Here is a 20,224-nt window from a genome sequence, read left to right as displayed (position 1 = left end):
TGTCTTCACGTACAAATCCCAGTGTCAAAGTTTTAAGAAAACAAGAACCAAACACATGTTGAAGACATGCAAAATTCCACAGGGAACAGAAGAAAATAGTAAGAGCTCCTCCATTAGGAAATATCAGTAAAATCAAAGAATGCTTAAAGGAACAACCTTGTTAACACTATGTAGTTCTGCTGCCAACAGACACAGCATGATCAAAGCTTTTCAGAGGGATTTAAAAAAGGCACCTGAAACTTCTAGCAAACTCCCAGATGAATTCTCCAAAGAAAACACTCAATTACCATCAGGGGAGCTACAATTCCAACTATTCTAACAAATAGTGAACATCTTGGGCTATTTAAATGCAGACATTATTATTGTGTAGCAATCTGCACTTTCAAGAAAATGCAAGCTCCCCAGGGAAGAGATCATGGGTACTTTCATACTTATAAAGAAGAGAGCACCCTAACCTAGAAAAACAGCAGCTACACCTCATCATTCCAGAACTTTTAGATTCTTTAGGATATGAAAATTAGTTTAGCAGCCTAAAAGGGTACCCAAATTAAAGAGACAGGCAGCAGAGATGAAAAAATTCAAAGCAGCTCTGATTTAAAGATGCCTTACTTTTATTCTCTAAACAAGGAGAGACTATCAGCTGCCTCACACCCACAGCTCCATCCTGTCCCCCAGTTTGGTTCTTATGATCTCCAAGTCTCATGTGCAGGAAAAGTTCAGGAAAGTACAGAAAAGTCTCATGCACAGGAAAAAGTGAACTCTCACCTTTCTTCTCTCTGGCGATTTGTCGCACTCCTTCTCTGAACTCAGAAAGAACTTGGAGGTATGGCATCACTGTAGACTCAATCTGCAGGATCATTATTTCCATAGTTAGTTAATCATCATTTAGATATAAAACATGTCCCTACCCACTTCATATTTATGTGCTGTTGGATGGAATCTGACCCTCAAGGCAGATGTGTATCAATAAAAATTGTCATTGCTCTATTGATGTCAAAGGATAGATGAAAATTTGTATCAGCTGTCAATTTTGTGCAGATAAAATCAGCTTGTCAAGTTCAGCCTCTCCATTCCTTTTTCACCTCCTTTCAGTTAGATCCATCACTTCCACAGGGTCATGCCACAATCCAGCTAACTATAATGCAGTGCAGGGATAAAAACAGCCCTCAGATACATTTGCTCCTTCATGTACTGTGTTGTCTTAGGCCCAGCTGTTTATCAGATAATAATACCATGTCAAACACTTATTAGGACTAATTTTCATTAGAACCCAGATCTGTTCCTGAGACTTTTAGCTTATGCTAATTGCACAGACTGTGCAATTCTCTATATTCCTCTTACAACTCCCTCTCCTACCAGAAGTGGGGAAAGATTACTGTTGAATTATTTCAGGTGTAAGTAAACACTAGGCACAAAATCTCAGAAAAAAGGTCCTGTGAGTCTGGTCTCAATGGCAGTGAATGGCAGCAGCAAGCAGTTAGTAAACAGCAACAAAAACAACTACAGATGAGCTACAAAAACAACTACAGATCAGTGTCTGTCAACACTTCTCTGGAATCCCAAGAGGAAAAGCCAGGCCCTTGGGGGAAAGCCTAAACTAAAAGTTTAATTACTTTGGAGGGTGGGGAAGAGAGAAAAAAATTGCCAACTTTTGTCTCCTCTACAATTTCCACACGTCTTTCCTGTCTGTTTAATCTCCATGACAAATTTCTGTGCAATTACGGGACAAGATAGTCTGTCATGATGGAAAAGTGCCCCTAAGAAAAGAACCAAGGAGTTCTGTTACAACCTTTCATAAATGTGAACACTGAAATCAGCTTCATAATCAGATCCAGTGCTGACAAGTCTGGCCCAAGGAAGAGACTGGAAAGTGAGGAACAGTCACATCTCCACTCCCCCACTGCACTGGAAATACCTCTTCATGGAAATAAAGTGGTATGGGGAAAGCAGACACTGTCATTACTTTATCAGTCATTTAAAGATGAAAGATTTTTATTTCCACAACAACTAACTTGAGAGAAATGCTGAATTCACTTGGAAAATGATATTACGGAACTGAGGCTTTCTGACTTCAAATATCGTACATACACTTTTCAAGTAAATTACTGACCCATGGTAATTAAGTTAGTTTTTCTTTTAGCACTTCTGAATTGGATTATGTATTTTTTGGAGATACTGACTCAATTGGTTCTTTCATCTCTAATTTAGACAAGGGAACAACTGGCCTGACCCACAGCCTTCTGTAACTAATGAAAAGTTCTTGAACCTTGGAAATTCACCTCCTTGAATTTGTGCTAAGATAAATAAGAATTTGCATGGAAGACTGAAAGAGTATAATATTTAATGAAACAGCCAAAATATTTGTGATATTATGCATTTTTGTATTATAATGCTTAACACTAGTAATGATCTGGGTGATAAAGACAAAAGCTTCTTGAGTGTAAGAATTGTTAGCACAAGACTCTTCTGACAACTGTGCTAACAAATGCGGAATGTGTAAAACTTTCTGAAGAAAGGATGTTCTTTAATGTTTGTTTTTTGTATTCTTTCAAGCCTAATCAATAAGAAGGGAGATGTAATCCCTGAAACAGACAGCAGCTAACTACAAGTTCTAAAAGTGATGCCCAGGCTTTACAAAAACAAACTACTTGTTGGTAGAATTGCCTTGTTAAGGTTTAGGGCTAGACATGCTACAATGATCTCAGACCTTAGGGGAAGTTAACAAAACTGGGGCAGAAGGATGGACCACTGATAGTGGACACAAAGAATGCCACAAAGAATTTACAGGCCACAAGGACGCTTGGCAGAACTCCCAAGATAAGGAAGAAACTCATAAAGCCAAGTCAGCAACTGTGCTGAATCAGCCCCCACTAGGTAAAAGGTAATTTCAAACACCAACTCAGGGACCAACAACTCACAAGAACAGAAAGACTGAGCATGCAGACTAATTAGCATGGGAAGCAAGAAAATTATTAACCAAGAGGGGATAGAATACAAATTAATAAGAGAATTACATAACTTGTACCCAGTGAACACAAGTCGCTTTGTTTGCCAAAATGCATAAATAGTAAAAAGTTTTGATAGTTGGTGTGCTTGATTTGTGGAATACCCCCGAGCATCCAGACTTGCACAACTCTGAAACAAATAATCAATGTTGCTCTTGAGGGTGTAATTACTGGCTTGTTGCACATGGGTAACAAATCCAGTTTTTGTGGACAACAACATGTGTTAGCACAGGAATTTTTTTTTTCTTCTCACTCTACTACCCTTGGCAGTGCTATTTTAAAGAAAGGACTTAGCCTCAAGCTATCACCAATATTTCCATAAAGCATATCTATTGGAAACACTGCCTGAAGTGTTAAATACAAATTTAATTTTAATTTTCCCCTAAAAGGTAAGTGTTTAAGTTCTACCTTTCTTCTGAAATTAAAAAAAAAATCTGACCTAAATTTAAAAATCACTATTGATGGGTTATGTAGGCAATACAGAACATCTTCCTTATTATATTATTAATGGAAATTTCCACAAATAGAAGTATTTACATTGGCAATTATGGGATGAGTGTTCATTCCCATTCTTCAAACCATAAGCAAGCTTGCCAATTCTTTGATGACTAAGAAGTTAAGCCTTTTTTTTACACCAGAAATGTTTAATTTACTCCTCCTAAGGAGGAACACAAAGGTGCATGGTCACACCTTTAATGCAGAAAAATACATGAAAAACAGCACTGATGTGTCCACAAGAGATTTTTGGCATGAACTAAGTGTGGATAGCTTTCACATGGAGTTATTTATCCTGCCTGCACAGAAAACGTTCCAGGTATTCCAGAGCCCACCAGCATTTTCATCAGGTACCCCCCTCAGGTATTTCCAGAAAAATTCTGCACCCAAAACTGTTGGGTGACTAAAGCAAAACAGCCTTTGAAAGCCACATAAAAACTGTGGCCACAAATGAGATCAGAAGAAAAGATTGAAATGTGGATAAAACTCCAGCTGCCTCCAGGCTGGTTTCTGGTGTACCACAAAGAAGTTTAATCAGTATAATTACATTTTTGAAACTACTTAGCATACAAATACTTGTAATGAGTCTTTAGACTGTAGCATGTGCTGCCTGTAGTTCACATGTGGTTTAGGAAACAGACTCATCATTCAGGAGACAAGATAATTCCTTTTCTGGTTGCTATACAATTTGTCTGTCATTAAATCAAACAAACCTATAAAAACCCCAGCGCTTGTAAAAGAAAAATCCTGCTTCCTAAGCCAATTATTACATCAGATTCAAAAGCTAAAAGCAAAAAGAATGCAATTCAGCTACATATCAGTAATGTCATCACTTTAACCTAAGCTCTCAGATCATAGAGAGTAATTTTGTTTAGTGCATTTTGTCCTTCACTTACATTTATGTTTTGACTAGTCCCTCCAACAGGAAAACCAATTGCATCATCACTTTCTATGGCACCAAAAATCTGGTAAAGGAGAAAGAAAAGATTGTACACATCAATTCACAGGTATGTGAAAACTAAGCAAAATCACACATACTAGGCATTCAAATAGATCTCATTTAACCCAGAATTCACAACTCTGTTAAGATGAGGTTCTGATTTATAATTGATACATACAAATTGATGCTCTGATGATGATCTGTAATTGATACATATACATACATACACCATACAAAGCATTGGCTTTCAGATTTAGCTTTAAAGATGTCAGATTTGTCATTCTGACCTCATATTTTTTCTACTATCTAATTTCTCTTGAATGTATTAGGGGCTCTCCACTATTCAAAAAAAAAAACATTAGCTGAAAACATAATGCAATATGGAGAACTCAGAATTGCTCCTGCACTCACTGCAGCTTGGGTTGTTTTGGTTGGGGGATGTGTGGAGGATCTCTAGTCTCCTGTAAGATTTAAACAAAGACTGTACAGATCCCTCCATACTTGAAAATACAAGTTATAACTGCACAGTGCAATAGCAACATTACTCCTTGCTGTTACATACCTTTAGCATTTGAGTGAGATAGGAGCTGATGTTTTCTAAAAGAAGTCTGTTTGGCATCTGTCTGGAGGATTTCTTTGCAGCAATATAGGAGTTACTCTGGCTGACTAATGAGCGCATTTCTTCTAAAACCGAGCGGGTGTCAACATTGTCACACAGTGCTTCGTGAATTGCTGCTTTCTTCTCGTAAAAACTGAGACAAAAAAATATTGTTTTTAACTACTCATGACAAAACCCCTGCAATGTACTCTGAAAAGTCTCTGTTAGAAGAGCAAGGGGACCTAAAAGTAAGATAACTTTTTGCTGGTTGTAGTTTGTATTTGAAAGAAACAGATGAACAAGAAAAAAGGCATTATCATGACGCTGTTTTACTGCTATAGACAAAGACAGGCAGCATAATCTAATTGGCAACAACTAACCACACAAATTACATCAAACAATTTTTCAGCAACTGGCCTTTTCATCCAAGTTTGTTGTTTTTTTTAAGCAGTATAAATTGCTTATTTAGTATCTTCTTTTTATTATTTTTTTTACAGTATTGCTCTCCTATCCCTGTGTACCAGCCAAGTTCTCTGTTTAGAAGCTTTCCAGGAAGAAGCACCAATTTGGAAGCTAACACAAAGTAAATTGTCATGAAAATATTGTAAGTAGATAAAAGGAATAAATTAATGCAAATCTTTTCATGTTAGTGACATGTTAGTAGGTATAATAAATAATACAATATAATAAATATTAAGTATCATTTCATGACACAAAGGTTTTAGGGCTTCAGACAATGTACTTTTTCCAAGAAAAAAGAAGTGGTAGAAGAAAGGAGACAAAACCAAATATCCACAAAGCACATCATCTATTTCTCCCACTTCTTTATCCCTTCCCTTTGACCTCTCCATTACTTATTATCTCCCACCTTTTGAAATAAAGGGGTTCTCTCCACCAACCTCAAATGGAAGATAAAATTTGCAGAGCATATCGCTACACAGAAACATTTGCACTTAATCCTTCAATAGTAACATTAGTGACCACAACAGTGAACTGAACTAGGAAACAATTTTAGCACTGCCATGCAAGATGTCTCTATTTTAAATTTCAGACAAAAAGGAATTCATTTAGGAAGTTGTCTGCATTACAAATAATAATGGTTGTTTTGTTATAGAAGTTAAAAGACTGCAAAATTTGTATAATTGCCTCAACAACATATTTTCAAACACTGGCACTGATCTTTGATGGTTTAGTCAGGTCATTTAACTTCTGTTTGTTACAGATAGCTTACTATACTTTGAAATATGTAAAATACTGTTTTTCCAGTATAATATTTCCAGTTGTATACACTGTGAATTATTGGTCATTTCTCAGAGAGAAAACAAGATTTCACATAGTGAAGAAAATGACAGCTATCTAACAAATGAGTTCTTTCCCTTCACAAACATGGCAATGAGGCATGCCAGCGTACTTAACATAAACAAAAGGGAAATTAACAATTTAATCTATCCTTCATAAAGCTGTCCCAAGATTAAAACGATTGCTTGTGAAGAACTGGTATGTTAAGTGGGAATGCTACAGACATAAATATCACTCTTCACATTGTAGGTGATATGGTAAGGAAAAAGAATCAAAGATGAAGTGACACAATTCAGAGATAAGTAGGAATGCTCCTCTCACTTTTTGTTCAGCTCTACTTCTTGATTTTCCCATTTCTGAAACTGGCCTGTCACATCAGTGGGAGCTCGAAGAATATCCTTCACATTCAAAAAAAACTCCTGGAAAAGAAGAATATAGGTAGAAGCTGGTTTCAATTACACATAACCAATACTTACTATGAAAGGGGTCATTATTTCTTAATGAGACTCCTAAACTTTATGGGTTCAATGCTGTTTCAGCCAGGAGATAATGATGTTTCTCAAGACCATAAAACCCAACGAAGTAATTTTGCATAACTCTGTCAATCACAGTTGGACTGCAATTCATTTTTATCTCTTGCCCTGTTACTACATGATACCCTATGATACTCTAACACCAAGCTGCTCACACAAAAAACCTTTTAAAAATGTTTAGGCAACAGTTCTTATGGCAGATTTTAAAGTGTGTTGCTAGAAATAGAAGCTGAAGAATAAAATAGCTTTCTATAAAGAATCTGTTATGAATGGGCATCCAGCTCAGTAAAAAGTCATTTTAACCTGATCTGTGGCCCAAACCAAACATTTTACATAAAAAGCAGAACAGCTACAGCTGGAGAGACCAAGATCAACAATTTCAAACTACTGTACAGTGTCCTTGTGGGAAATGTGAGTTTAAATTATGGCTCCAAACTAACCAGGGGCAGGAACTGTGCCTAACCTCTCACACAAGGCATAGAGGCAATGGCTCAATGTTTGTGGTGAGGAGACAAAGTGGGAACAATATTCCTTCTTCCCCTTTGGCTACATTTGTGTAAAGCCTGACCTGGTAGAAATATTAGAGAGTGTCTGTTGGACTGAGGTCTATAAGCAACTGAGAAATTGATCTTGTGTGTAAGTGCCAAGCTGCTCAGAGATGTCAAAACTTGGAGAGAGCACCCAACTGCAGAGAAATGTAGCAGTCATAGGGTTTTACAGGACTTGAGAGTTTGATGGTATCTAAATAAGCACTGTGCCATCCCACCTGATGGATTCAGAAAGCAAACCCAGTCTGGGAATATGGCCTGCATATCCTTGGAGTTCTGTTCCTTGAAACATACATGGCAACACAAAGATTAGAGAGCTGGAGAAGAAATGGAAAACTTACATTCATAAACTTCTCATACTGAATAGCTGACTCCATGGTATTACTTGAATAATCCAGTGTATCCTTCCAAGAGTGCATGAGGAAAGCCAGCCGTAACTGTCGTGCTAGTAGCAGGTTTAAAATAAACAAAGAAAGTTTTTATAAGCTGAAACACTTTCATGGACTCCAATACTGCAGTGGCTAAGAACATAATCTTTAAATTCCTTACTATCACTACATCTACCAAAAAAAACCACAACCACTACCATCCATGCTGATAAATACCAACAAGGATAAGAAGAACAAGGAAGCTGTTCTAAAGTTAGCAAAGAATACACCTGAAGTTACCCTGAATAAAAAAATTATCACAGTCACCACTCAAAGTACATCAAAGCCATTCCCATTCCAAAATAATTTTTACCTGTGTGTTTCTTCAGTGCATCTTTTATGGTAATGAAATTCTTCAAAGATTTGGACATTTTACAGCCAGCAATTGTTAAGTGACCAGTATGCAGAAAATACCGAACCCAGTGATCATTTTCGAAATATGCCTGCAGGAAAAAAACAAAACCCAAAGAAATGTTTGAAAGACTGTTTACATACATATGAAGTAGGAAAACTGAGAGAATAAAATCCTGAGAATCAAAATTTGTGTTTATACAAAACACACATCAAGTTGAAAAAGCTGAATTAGGGATTTGTGTAAGTTGCAGTCAAAGCAAAGCACGTTGCTCTATCACTGCAGGAAGGTCAGTTCATTCACCTCAGACTGGGCCAGTTCATTGTCATGGTGAGGAAATCGGAGATCAAAGCCTCCTCCATGAATGTCCATCGACTCTCCTAGAACAGATCCACCCATGGCAGAACATTCAATGTGCCAACCTGGACGACCCTGTTAGCAAAAAGGCATTACTTGGTTACTAGTGACTGTCTTCCTCTCCTGCCCCTGTCTCATTTCCTCATGCTGTTACTAAGAGTAAAAAAGATTCTCAATCTCAGCTTCACAAAAGGAAACTGATTAAAAGATCCAGCCTGGCAATCCAGCCTGTAATGTTCTGATTATCTTGCTTACTGTTCTTTTAAAAGCTACACTAATATCTTTGATCACAAGGGCAAAAAAAGGAAACAGAATTTACTGCAGATAAAGCTTGTCTATTAACAGAGGACAAACAACAAGTAACAGCCATGCTGACCCTGCATGCAAACTTCTGCTTAAAATGTATCACACTTGATACACATTCTAGATTATTAAATGAACGCTAACCACAGAACCTTAGGACTGAATATATAATCTCCACAATTTATACAGTGTTAATATGAAATGAGGCAAAAAAACTTGTGTAACTCTGCTACTTAAATAAGCGAAGAAAATCCAAATCCTTATTATAAAGTCCTTCCTTACCTTTCCCCATGGAGAGTCCCATGAGGGCTCTCCTGGCTTGGAGGACTTCCATAAAGCAAAATCATTTGGAGAACGCTTCTCACTTAAGCGATCAGCTGAGATGCTCAGGTCACCTTTCAAAAGGGAAAATGTAAATGTATACATTTTATACCAGCATTACTGATTTTTGGTATTGCTCTATCTCACATAAAAAAAACCTTAAGAAAATCCCAAAACAACAAAACCCCAAAACACAAATGCCCAAATCACTGAACCCTCAAAAATCCTCATTATTAACCTTGATAATCCTTCGGGGTTTGGTTAATGTTTGTTTGACAAGTATCAGCTGCACATCTACATTCTCTTACCAAGCACAAATCCAATACTCCAGTTATAGAAAAAGAAATACAGAAAGAAAAAAAACCCATACTCAGATACAAGTAAGACTGCAGATTCAATTCATTCCAAAGTTAGATGGATCTAAATTGAGACTATGATTGTCTTAATCTGATACAATCTGATCATAGAATATTTCTTCCCTAATCTCAGCTGCTGCACAGAATAATTGGTATTTGTTCAATAACTACATTTACTCCTCTGTTACCTACTGCTCTATGAGTGTCCTGATTTCACCTGGTAAGAGTACTATATTAAAATCTTTTAATATTCTTTTTGTAGACTTTCTGCATGATTTACTAAAACTATACAACTTTAGGAGCAGATAACTAATGAGTTCCATTTACTGAGCATTTTAAGTTAATCCTCTGCTATAGCTTTGTTCAAAAAAATCTATATTTGGATTTGTTTAAACACAACAAAGAGCTCTCAGTAGTAAAGAGGAACCCAAATATTTGTTATGAAATAACCCCAGCCTGATATGGAAAACTCATGTCTGGCATGTGGAAGATCCAGGTTCAAGTCTTTGCTCCTACTCTGAGCCAAACGAATGGGCAAATAACTGGGCTATGGCCAAATGACTGAGTTATTCACAATTCTGACCAAAAAATCCCTCACTAACAAATAAAAAGCAACTCCAAACCATCCTAGGATTAATAACATTTCTTGGTATTTTCCAATTAAAAACTTTCAGGAAAGTACTGGCTCAAGCTACAAAACTTCGGCAAAGAAATTGGTAAAGGGAGTGCAGCAGGTAAATCATTAAGCTCTGATTGTGACTGATCCAAATGTCAGTGAAACCAGTTGAAGAGACCAATACATCATCAGTTTCTTCAGCAACTGTGCAAATCTTTACCTTCACCCTCTTGAAGAGCTTTCTGATCACCTACAGCTTCAGGCACCAACTTAGCATAGGAGTGTTTTTCACTGGCATCAAACTTCATAGTATCAAAGTACACAGATCCATTAGACACATACCTGAAAAGTTAAAGATCATTATTTAGCTAACTTTCTATCACAACTTAAGTGAGTTTTATCCCCAAAATGACTCCCATGAGTTTTCTAGTAACTCCACTCACATTATGGTACTGCTCAGTATTGTAAATATGACTTAGGTGAGCCTATGTTTTAAGACCTTACCATATGAAGGCTTTGGAGAAATTGTTGGAAGTTATAATAAAATTATTTGAAGAGAAAACAGCAGCTATTGTTAAGCTTTTGAGAAGTATCAAGAAACAGTCATAAATTTTTACAAGTTGTAGTTCTTGTGTTATTTGCAACTGATTTCTAACTATTACACGTCAATTTTGGACAATGTTTGAGGAAGACCAGCAATCAAACACAGTTCAAGTGAATGGGACTTTGACTTTAATGAACAAGGATTTCACCCTATAGTACATCATAAGAAGCACATCAGGTAAAAATAACAGCTTTTTGCAAAGAAACCTGAAATTTCTTTATTTGATGAAGAACTGCTCCTGGCAAAGACTACTGTTGCAGATGGAAACAGAGAAAACAGCTCACAGCTGAAAGCAATCATTTGGGCATCCAGTAGCAAACTTACCCATAACCATTATCCACAATCTTCTTCACAAAATCCACAATTTCTGGCACATATTCACTAACCCGTGTTAAAACATCTGGAGGTAAAACCTAGAGATAAAAAGCAGAATTAAATATATATATATGGAAATATGCACGAAACATATATGTTATGTATTGGTTACAATTTTGCTCAAAAGCAAGTGATAATAAAATCCAACACTCCTATTTCAAGCTGAGCCAATGTGCTGTAGCCGCTTTTCCTCAGCCTTTGAGGGGATTCCAGCTCTTCTGACAGAAGAGACAGCAAGTCCCTCTGATTTGCAGGTAAATAAATCAACCTTCACTGACCTGAACTACTACACAACATTTTATGTGTAACAGAAAAATCTCTTCTTGGCGGTTACCATCACATAATTTCTTAATGGCTGAATACTCTTAAGTAGGCAGTCTAAATGCTGAGGTTGGCAGGGATCTCTTGTGCAGCTAACAGGTTCCAGCTCAAACTTTTTTGGACTAATTTATAATTATTTCCCCATGTTGCAGCAGAAGAATGGCAAGGAAAGAACACATCAAACCTGGTCACCAATTAAGTGATGTGCAACAATAACCACAACAGATTTAAGATTGTTGGATGGAAACAGAGCAAGTGCTAATTTAACGCCTATCTATTAATATTAAAGTAATTTTCAATAAGGCTGAAATATGAGATTCTTGAAAGCTAATAAGGAGCTAAATTGTTTTCTGGGTACTCTAAGGCATGGCACATACATCTTTAGCAGACAAAACAGTTCATTTACTTACGTTGAGTGCTTCCATATCTTTATGAAATTCCCCTTCCCAGAATTTGGGGAGCTTTGAGAATATGGAATTGTCAGTCACCTGACTGCCAAATTTTGAGTCCAACCAGTCAGACAGCAAATCTTTGGCTTCTTCCAATAGTGTCTAGAAAACAATAATCATAAGAGCACCTGATCCAAGATTTGCCCTGTTTAAATTGTGCAGAAAGATCTTATTCTTAACAGAGAAAGAGAAAAAAGGAATAAGACATTTGCAATGAGACACTTAATTGTGAATACAGAGTAATGCAGGTTTCTACCATATTTTTATCATATTGTTCTTCATAGATATAGATGAAACAACCACAGCAAGGAAGACAAACTGTTAAGTGGTATCTGTTTTGATACTGCTCACTTCAATAGGCATCTGGAGCTTATGCTGTAAACACCAGATGGGACCTGCAGTTGTATTACATTTTCTGTTCCACCACTGCTACTGGATAATCTAAAAAGAGGCCTTACTGTGCACATTGCTAAAAAGTGTCTGAAAGACTGATTTGGACATCAGCAAGGATGCCTTTTAGTCTTATATGAAAGGATTTCTATTTCTGACACTAGGATATAATGCAGAATGTATGATTGCTTAGATTTTAGGGTTTTTAAGAATTCCATTAGATCAGTATAGACTTTTATAAAAGCACTTGATATTAGAATAGCTGGGCTTTAAAAAAAAAAGTAACATAATTCAGAGACAGGTTCTTCTCAAGAAGGGAGCACATAACCACATGTACCCCACAGTACTTATCACAAATAATCTGAAAGCAAGAGAAGATAAAAATGGAAATAATTTACAAAAAGACAATAACTACTAAAAATAGTTATACTGACTGACTTGATTACTGGACAGAACCATAAAGTGACCATGAATATTTGTCACTAAATGTAATTGTTTTTCATAAAAATAATCCTGAACACAACTTTGGGGGAGGTATTTTCCTCTCTGATAAGAAACACTTGTGTGGAAAACTGCCACCAGTATTGGAACATCAGAAATGTGTGTTCAGTAACCTATAATGAAATTAATTCATCAAGACAAAAAAGTTAAAGAGAAAGTGTAAGTACATAAAAGAGCAAAATCCTCATTGAAAAGGTTAAAAAAAAGTTATTGATAAAAACAGCATCCAAAAAGTCTGTAGTTGAACTGAAGAATCAAATTTCCTGTATTGAGTGCAAAGTACTAAAAATTCAGTCCCATCATTTCTCTTTTTATTAATTAAAGGTTCCATACATCTCAGGGAATTACTACAAGCTACACAATATTTTTAAACCTCCTAACAATTATAAGCCAAATATAAAATATAAAAAGGAGCTCAAACTTACCTCATGACATCTGCTGATCTCTTCAGCAGGGAGCTTTGCTTGGAGAGCTTCTTGTAGAGGGTCAAAAGCAGACTTGACTGCATTTTGAATTCTTTCCAACATTTGCTTCTTATCTGGGTCTGTTGTTTCATTTAGTTTAACTGAAAAGAGCTACAATTAAAAAAAATAAATTAGAAAGCCAACTGCAGTACAGCAGCACCATGCTCCATACACAGGATATTATCTTAGCCACATTGTACCTTGCTAGTGATGAATAAGACATTGTGCCACAGAAAAAGCTTTGACATCAACTACTGAAATATGAAATATGCTCCTCATCAGAAATAATGGTGCAATCACAAGACTTTAGTTTGTACCCAATTTCATTTTTTCAGAAAGACTTCATAAATCACTACATCATCATCATAATTACTGCTGTTTTCATTTTCTGTGCAGCTGATCACCTTAATTGCACAGCTGATTACCACGAATTTGAAAAGGACAAGCTTTAATATGAAACAGGGAGAGATTAAATGCAATGTTTAGGCAGTGTGTCAGGCAAAGATAGTTGGGCAAAATTTCCAAGCCTCCTATTTCCAGCCCTGCATTCAATTCATTAGAATGATAATCTCTTTGTGATCTGTAGCTCTAAAAATTACCAGAGAATCACCTTCCCTCACCTTCAGTCCTGAATACACAATTTATTAAATCCTTAAAGCTTTCCAGCCTTTTCCTTCCAAGGTCATCAAAGGTACAAAGGAGAAACCTCCCAAGCTTTAAAAGATTATGGACAGACCACTGATCAAAAACTCTTTTAAAGGATTATTTTTAAAGTTTGAATTTCTAACACACAAACATCCAAATGCTGTTTGAGCACTCACAAATAAGTGCTAAGCCTTTTAAAGAATTTGTCAATTCTAAAACAATGTAAAAAGCAAAGTGATGTGAAGTTCAAGTAACATTTCTAACATGTGCAGTACCAGAACTAAAAGAAGCAGAAAGTTTAAGAAGGCAGCAAAGTCTGAAGCATTCTCTAGATGCTTTCCTACATTACTGAGTGAAACCCTAAAACACAAGCAGAGATTACCACACTCACCTCTGAGGCAGTTCTAACATCTTCAAGCAGCTGATCTGGCGTACATTTGCTCTCTCTGTATCGTTCAAAAAGGTGATTTTGTCTTGCTCTCTTGATGATCTACAAATCAGAAACATGAAAATATTTCTGTGAAGTGACACATAGTTATACAAAGTGCAGATAAAATCTATTATTTACAAAAGGCATTTCCCTATAAATTTAACAAGCTACAAGAATAATGTCCAATAACACAAATCAAACACACCATACACAGTTAATAGGCTACCTCAACAGAGTTAATAAATTACCTAATCAGGCAAAGAAAATAAATTATCTCTTTAAAATACTGAGTCTTCATTATTTGTGACAGCATTCATTATTATACAACACTAAAGAGTTTGCTACCATAGGAGTGCTACAAAACAGAGAAAATCAGTGCTTTTGTGCACAAAATGTATGTCTCAGTTAATAAGTGTAAGATTTATCTTGGCTTATCAAGTGGCAATTACATGTGACTGACTTCCATTCTAAAAGTTGAGCATTTTAGATTGCAAAAAATTTTGCAAAAAAATAGATTAAAAAAACCCTTACCTTGTCATCAATATCTGTAATATTCATACAATAGAAAACATCATATTTAAAATAATCCCTTAAGATTCTTCTCAGGATATCAAATGAGATGTAGGACCTAAAACCAAAAAGAACCCCAGAGGTGTTTTCAGTAAACAGCAGTATCTATTCTGTCCACAAACCATTTTAACCTTAATCAATAACTGTGCGGCAGTTTTACTTTGCCCCATCTATTAGAAAGTTTTTAATCCCACAATGATAAAATATTATAAGGTGCTTTTAATCTTGAATTGCAAGCACTGATAGTAATATACTCATCTGAGTAATACCTTCTTCTAATACTCTTTTGCTTCCACTAGGCACTGTTACCACCTATATCAAAGTAAGGAATGCAGTACCTGGCATGTCCCATGTGAGAAGCATCATAAACTGTTGGACCACAGCAATACCACAAGACCTTTTTTCCATTCTGAGGCTGAAATACTTCCTTAATTGAAAGGGAAGGTACAATGGTCAGAAGAAATTGAAGACATGACCTCAGGCCAGTAACACCCCATTTGGAGATGAGAACGTGAAAACATGGATTATAATTACAAAAAACAAGTAGTTATTCCATTTTCAACTTTACCATAACTAAAGATCACCACTAGCTTTATCCTGGGAGAGAGATAATGAGGTGTGGCTGCTTATGTTCTATGCATTCTAATCAACCAAGCTATCAGTTTACAACTATTTGGACTGAGCAGGGCACTACTCCAACTTTTTGTAAAAGTTTTCTTTTGCATTGAAAAAGGTTACACCCTATAATCAGTTCACAGATACTTCAATATTACATCCCATGTAAAATTAATATTCTTCGTATTTCCTCTTTCCCAAAGGACTTTCAAACAAGACCACAAGAAGTTTTACACTTTTTATATTGCATCTATATAATTGGTGAGACGTTTTTTACATAGACAACATCTGAATAAAGAAACTGTGATTTTATTCAGCTCACACTGCCTACACTAATGTGTATTACAGTTGAATGCCTGGCTACTTTGCATGACAACTTGAAACTGTATATTATGCAGTATGCACAAAGATACACACACTTGTAGTGTACATATGTTAATGTAAATAGCATTACACTTGCCCAGCAAATGCAATTGATTGGTACAGAGTTCTTGGCTTGTGCTTGTTAACATTCTACAAAATACAACCCAGCGACCCGACTATTGACAGGGCAAACACTTCAGAAACAGGATTTGATGGCTGCTCTGTTTGTGTTTCTAGGGAAATCCCCACTTCCCTTTCATTTTCTCACCTTACTGCGAGTCAGGCTGTTGTAGAGGCAGAGCCTGGAATGTTTTGTCCCTTCAGGGGGAGACCAGGGAGGCTGCACTCGTTTGCCTTTACCTAGGAGAAAAGGTAGTTTAAAGAAAGTTTAAAAGACACTTTCCACACACAGATTTGCAATATAACATTTTCTCCTTATCACATCATTATTTCAGAAGGAAAAAACCCCACATCTAAATGGAGAAAAGAGCTTCAATCCTAGTATTGCAGCTACTTCTGTTAGAGCCTCCTACAAAGCCACCAAAACCAAAGTGAATTATTGCAATCTAGTTTATTTTCTACTCTCTAAATTGCCATTCCTTTTAGTTTTTGATCCAAACAGCAGTGAGGAAGAGGGTACAAAAGCAAGAGCATGCAATTCAGGTAAAGTATTACCATGAGTTTTGAAATTTAATGAATCATTAATGAAGTGTTATGGCAGTCCTGGGCTTTTTGCAACACCACTGATTTTACTGTGATGGCACATCACAGATCTCACACAGAATTTGCAAAATATCTCCAGAGTCCAGAGGTGGTCTCTAGAGCCAATATTGACAGAGTATGTGCACTCAGGGTGAGAGGGAGAGCTGACAGAAAGGCTTAGAAAGAACCCCAGCTTTTTATCATGCATTGTTGCTAAGTACACAAGGCATTACTGAACACACTCATTTACCACAAATATGCTCCAGTTCAGCAAGAGGCTACACTTTGTCATTAAAGAGAGTAGATAAAACCCAGGGTAATATTAGTGACAATATTCTTGAATTTGTTTGCTCCTAAATTTGTAAGAAGCAACACAGCTGTTAAACTGATGGGGTTTTTTCAAAGAGAAGTATGGGCATGTGATTTGTCAGTGTTGCAGTTTGCTGTGTACTGGGCTGCTTACAGCTGTAATGATGTTAAACCAATTATCACATTAACTAGGCATGAAAGCAAACCAAGAAATTCAAAAATACAGCAAGTTTGCCAGCTTAATACACACAGCACTATGTTTAGGAATTCTCATGGTATGCATTTTAGCTGCAAGAAAACATTATACAAAGTATTTGTTTTGACAACGAAATTGCCTTTCTTATCCTGTGTCTCAGGGTGCTCTTCATTAACTCTGTTTCTCTCAATAGCTTCATATGCACATTTTGGCTGAAAACCTTCAAGTAATGTAAACATTCACAGTATAAAAAAATGTAATCTCTTAATCTTGCTTTTTTGACTAACTGCCCAAATAAGAAAAAAATATGTTAAGTGTAGTACTCTGTCTCACTTCACGGGACTTCATTTAACTTCCATGCTATGAATCCATGGAAATGTGTGTCCATTCTAAACATTTCACTGCATGAGGTACTCCTGAACAGAACACCCCAAGTTCAAGAGCAGTCTCTCCATAACACAGGTCATACACCAAGGTATGGATTTGTTTACTCTTTGATTTACAAAGATTACTCTGGCATGCTTAATTGTGGCCAACGCTTCCCTCAGGGAAAGAAGCCTGTGTGGGTTAGCCTAATAAAAGATAAATCTGTAAAGCTTTCTTCAGTTACAACCACATGAACATAAGGAAAAACCCAGATACTGCACTCCATATTTCTCAGCTCGTGAGTTAGGTGTCACATTTTACCCACTACACAGATGCCAAGGGCAAAGTAAAAGGCTGGTAAAATATTGGTTAGTTTGGTCAAATGCACCTCTGCCAGCCTACAGCCTTTCCTCTGGTGGAACTGAAGTTCATTTGCTCTAATCCACCATGGAGCTTTCTGCCACACCAAAAAAACAACAATGAAGCATTCATGGTCTAAGAAGCATGGCAGATTTGTGTGTTATTTTCATGGTGAACACTGCAGAACACCATTCCAGGATTCCTGAAACGCATCATGAAGATATAACCCTTCAGAAACAGAGATTTAACAGTAAAGATTTCATGGTCAGGAAAACGGAAACCTTTTCTGTTTCTGCTCCACCCTGATCCATGGAAGCCTACAGACAATCTGCAGTTGGTGGACAGATCTGCTACCAGAGCCAGGGGTGCAGCTGAGATCCCTTCTCTGCTGGACGGAAATAATAACCAGCACAAACATTTGCAGGCACACACAACACACTGAATTTACTCACAGCAGTCTGATTTTAACTGCTGGTCTTTTAGGAATTGAGAACACAAATGGGGAGAGGTTGTGAGAAGATGGCATTGGAGCAATACTAGTTAACAACCATCAGCAAGAATGACAGACATGCATTCATTTGTAGGTACTGCAAGCACTATACAACAGCTCTGCGTTGTTATTTTTCATTGTTTCATGACTCCCTGAGCAAGGATCTCACTATAAGGCAATTAAATTAGACTAGCTCATTGGGAAACAACTCAGGAGAGTGATGCAGCTCCCAAAAATGCCTGCCCATGCTTACACAATGACCTAGATTAACCAGTTAATACTTCCTCAAATCATCAGCATGCCTAAATTACCAAGGTTAAAAAGGAAGCCCAGACATTCTTTGTGAAGCTCAGTGTTAATAACAATTAGAAGAGGAAGCATTCAGTTTATTGTATTGTGGATTTGTATATTACAGAACAACTATTTGGTCAATCTTGCAAGGAAAAAAGTAGACTGAGCAAATCTTGGTATTTCCAGGAAAAAGCCCAAACCCACACATTCTTTTACAAACCAGAAGATAGCCAGATTTTTAAAGAAAATACACATAATCAAATTCTGTACACTGAGGAACTTTAACTTAAAAAAAAAAAAAAAAGTAACAGCTTTCACATCTAAATAGCTCAGGATCTATCAATTGCACAGTAACTGTATGCAAGAATAATGTTATGACTTTGAATACAAATTGATACTGTAACTCTTAAGGCGTGCAAGAGTATGAAAGGGAACTTCTCGCAATAACAACCAACACAATGTCAGCTAGTCTACAACCTGCCCACCAGTTTCAAATTACTCACTTGTTTGAAGTTTACAAGGCTCATTTTTGTCACTGCTGCCATCATAGATTGCTTCTATGTGTCTGTACCACCGGACAACATGGATATACTGGTCCACAGGTGGCCCCGAAAACTTTCTGAACACCTCCACATCTGCATGTGAAAATGTGAACCCCTGGATATAACTACGAGTGCTCAGGTACTCGTTCAGAGCCTTCACCCTGGCTTCCTCTTCACTAATGCTCAGAATAAAACTGTAGCTGGAAGCTGTAAAGAGAGGCACAGGACATTTGGTCAGCATTAAAAGAAGGAGATCCCATGACCAAAATATATCCTTATAACACACATCTCCCCCTGTAAATTAGCTCTGGCAACTGGTAAGAAATTTCAGAAAATTAGATTTAATACAAGCTCCCAAATAACTACGTATTTCCTGTTAACAGGATTATGTTCATGTTGCCATAAGTTTGTGAAGACATCTTTCAAAGAGTGATAAGGACAAGAACACAGGTCTTTTTCATGAAGAATATAATCTACCAAAATTGGAGACAATCCTTCACATACAGCAAACCTAATCAGTCACTCTTTTCCATGCTGCTAAAACACTCATCCTGTCAATATTTAAATATGATTCATTTTATGCACTGTGGAAAGGCTGTGAATATGTCCACTGAACTTGAGCATGCAGTTACATCTTTGCAGGGGTGTTGCCTGCACACAGGCTCCCAGCACAATGCTCAGTTCCTCCTGAGCTCTGGAAATTCACAACTTCAGCTGCTCCTGTGTATTCCCATACTTCTCCCATGCTCCCTTCTCTCCTCAGGCACATGAATAATATCTAAAATGAGTAAAACCTACACAAACAGAAAGGATATCAGACCACGGCCCTCTCTCACAATTTTTTAATTCTGTGATTTCTTTGGTATATAGGCAAAGCAGGTTCAGTTATGTCTCCTCTGGACAAACACAGGGACACAGAGGAAAGCTCTGTGTGTTGGTGGGGATGTTCCCTGGAAGAGCCAGGGGGCACAAAGCACTCTGAGGTTATGCTAGCACTGCCATTAGGCAAACCCAGCATTCACATTTTCCAACAGTGATTCAATGTTTGTGGCTCTGTTTGTGTGTTCAAAGCACTGTACAAACATGAAGG

The 20,224-nt window shown here is 36.9% G+C and overlaps 1 protein-coding gene across 2 annotated transcripts in view; it reads right to left on the bottom strand.

Annotated features, from left to right (window-relative positions):
• CARS1 (cysteinyl-tRNA synthetase 1) overlaps positions 1 to 20,224 on the bottom strand; it is a 33,224-nt gene that overhangs the window by 9,023 nt on the left and 3,977 nt on the right. Inside the window, exons 2-18 of one of the 2 annotated variants that reach the window (XM_063158632.1) lie at positions 19,096 to 19,341; positions 16,147 to 16,238; positions 15,239 to 15,327; positions 14,862 to 14,958; positions 14,292 to 14,390; positions 13,217 to 13,366; positions 11,862 to 12,002; positions 11,080 to 11,168; positions 10,372 to 10,493; positions 9,141 to 9,253; positions 8,502 to 8,630; positions 8,160 to 8,289; positions 7,760 to 7,863; positions 6,659 to 6,756; positions 5,003 to 5,192; positions 4,397 to 4,465; positions 766 to 847 (exon numbers count right to left, since the gene is read on the bottom strand). In XM_063158632.1, coding sequence (XP_063014702.1) covers positions 766 to 847; positions 4,397 to 4,465; positions 5,003 to 5,192; positions 6,659 to 6,756; positions 7,760 to 7,863; positions 8,160 to 8,289; positions 8,502 to 8,630; positions 9,141 to 9,253; positions 10,372 to 10,493; positions 11,080 to 11,168; positions 11,862 to 12,002; positions 13,217 to 13,366; positions 14,292 to 14,390; positions 14,862 to 14,958; positions 15,239 to 15,327; positions 16,147 to 16,238; positions 19,096 to 19,341 — 2,040 coding nt within the window. The remainder of the gene's footprint in view (positions 1 to 765; positions 848 to 4,396; positions 4,466 to 5,002; positions 5,193 to 6,658; positions 6,757 to 7,759; positions 7,864 to 8,159; positions 8,290 to 8,501; positions 8,631 to 9,140; positions 9,254 to 10,371; positions 10,494 to 11,079; positions 11,169 to 11,861; positions 12,003 to 13,216; positions 13,367 to 14,291; positions 14,391 to 14,861; positions 14,959 to 15,238; positions 15,328 to 16,146; positions 16,239 to 19,095; positions 19,342 to 20,224) is intronic. The other variant, XM_063158633.1, reaches the window with a different exon arrangement.

This window comes from Melospiza melodia, chromosome 6, assembly GCF_035770615.1.
Source record: "Melospiza melodia melodia isolate bMelMel2 chromosome 6, bMelMel2.pri, whole genome shotgun sequence".
Taxonomy (NCBI): domain Eukaryota; kingdom Metazoa; phylum Chordata; class Aves; order Passeriformes; family Passerellidae; genus Melospiza; species Melospiza melodia.
This window is presented reverse-complemented; position numbering and strand designations above follow the sequence as displayed.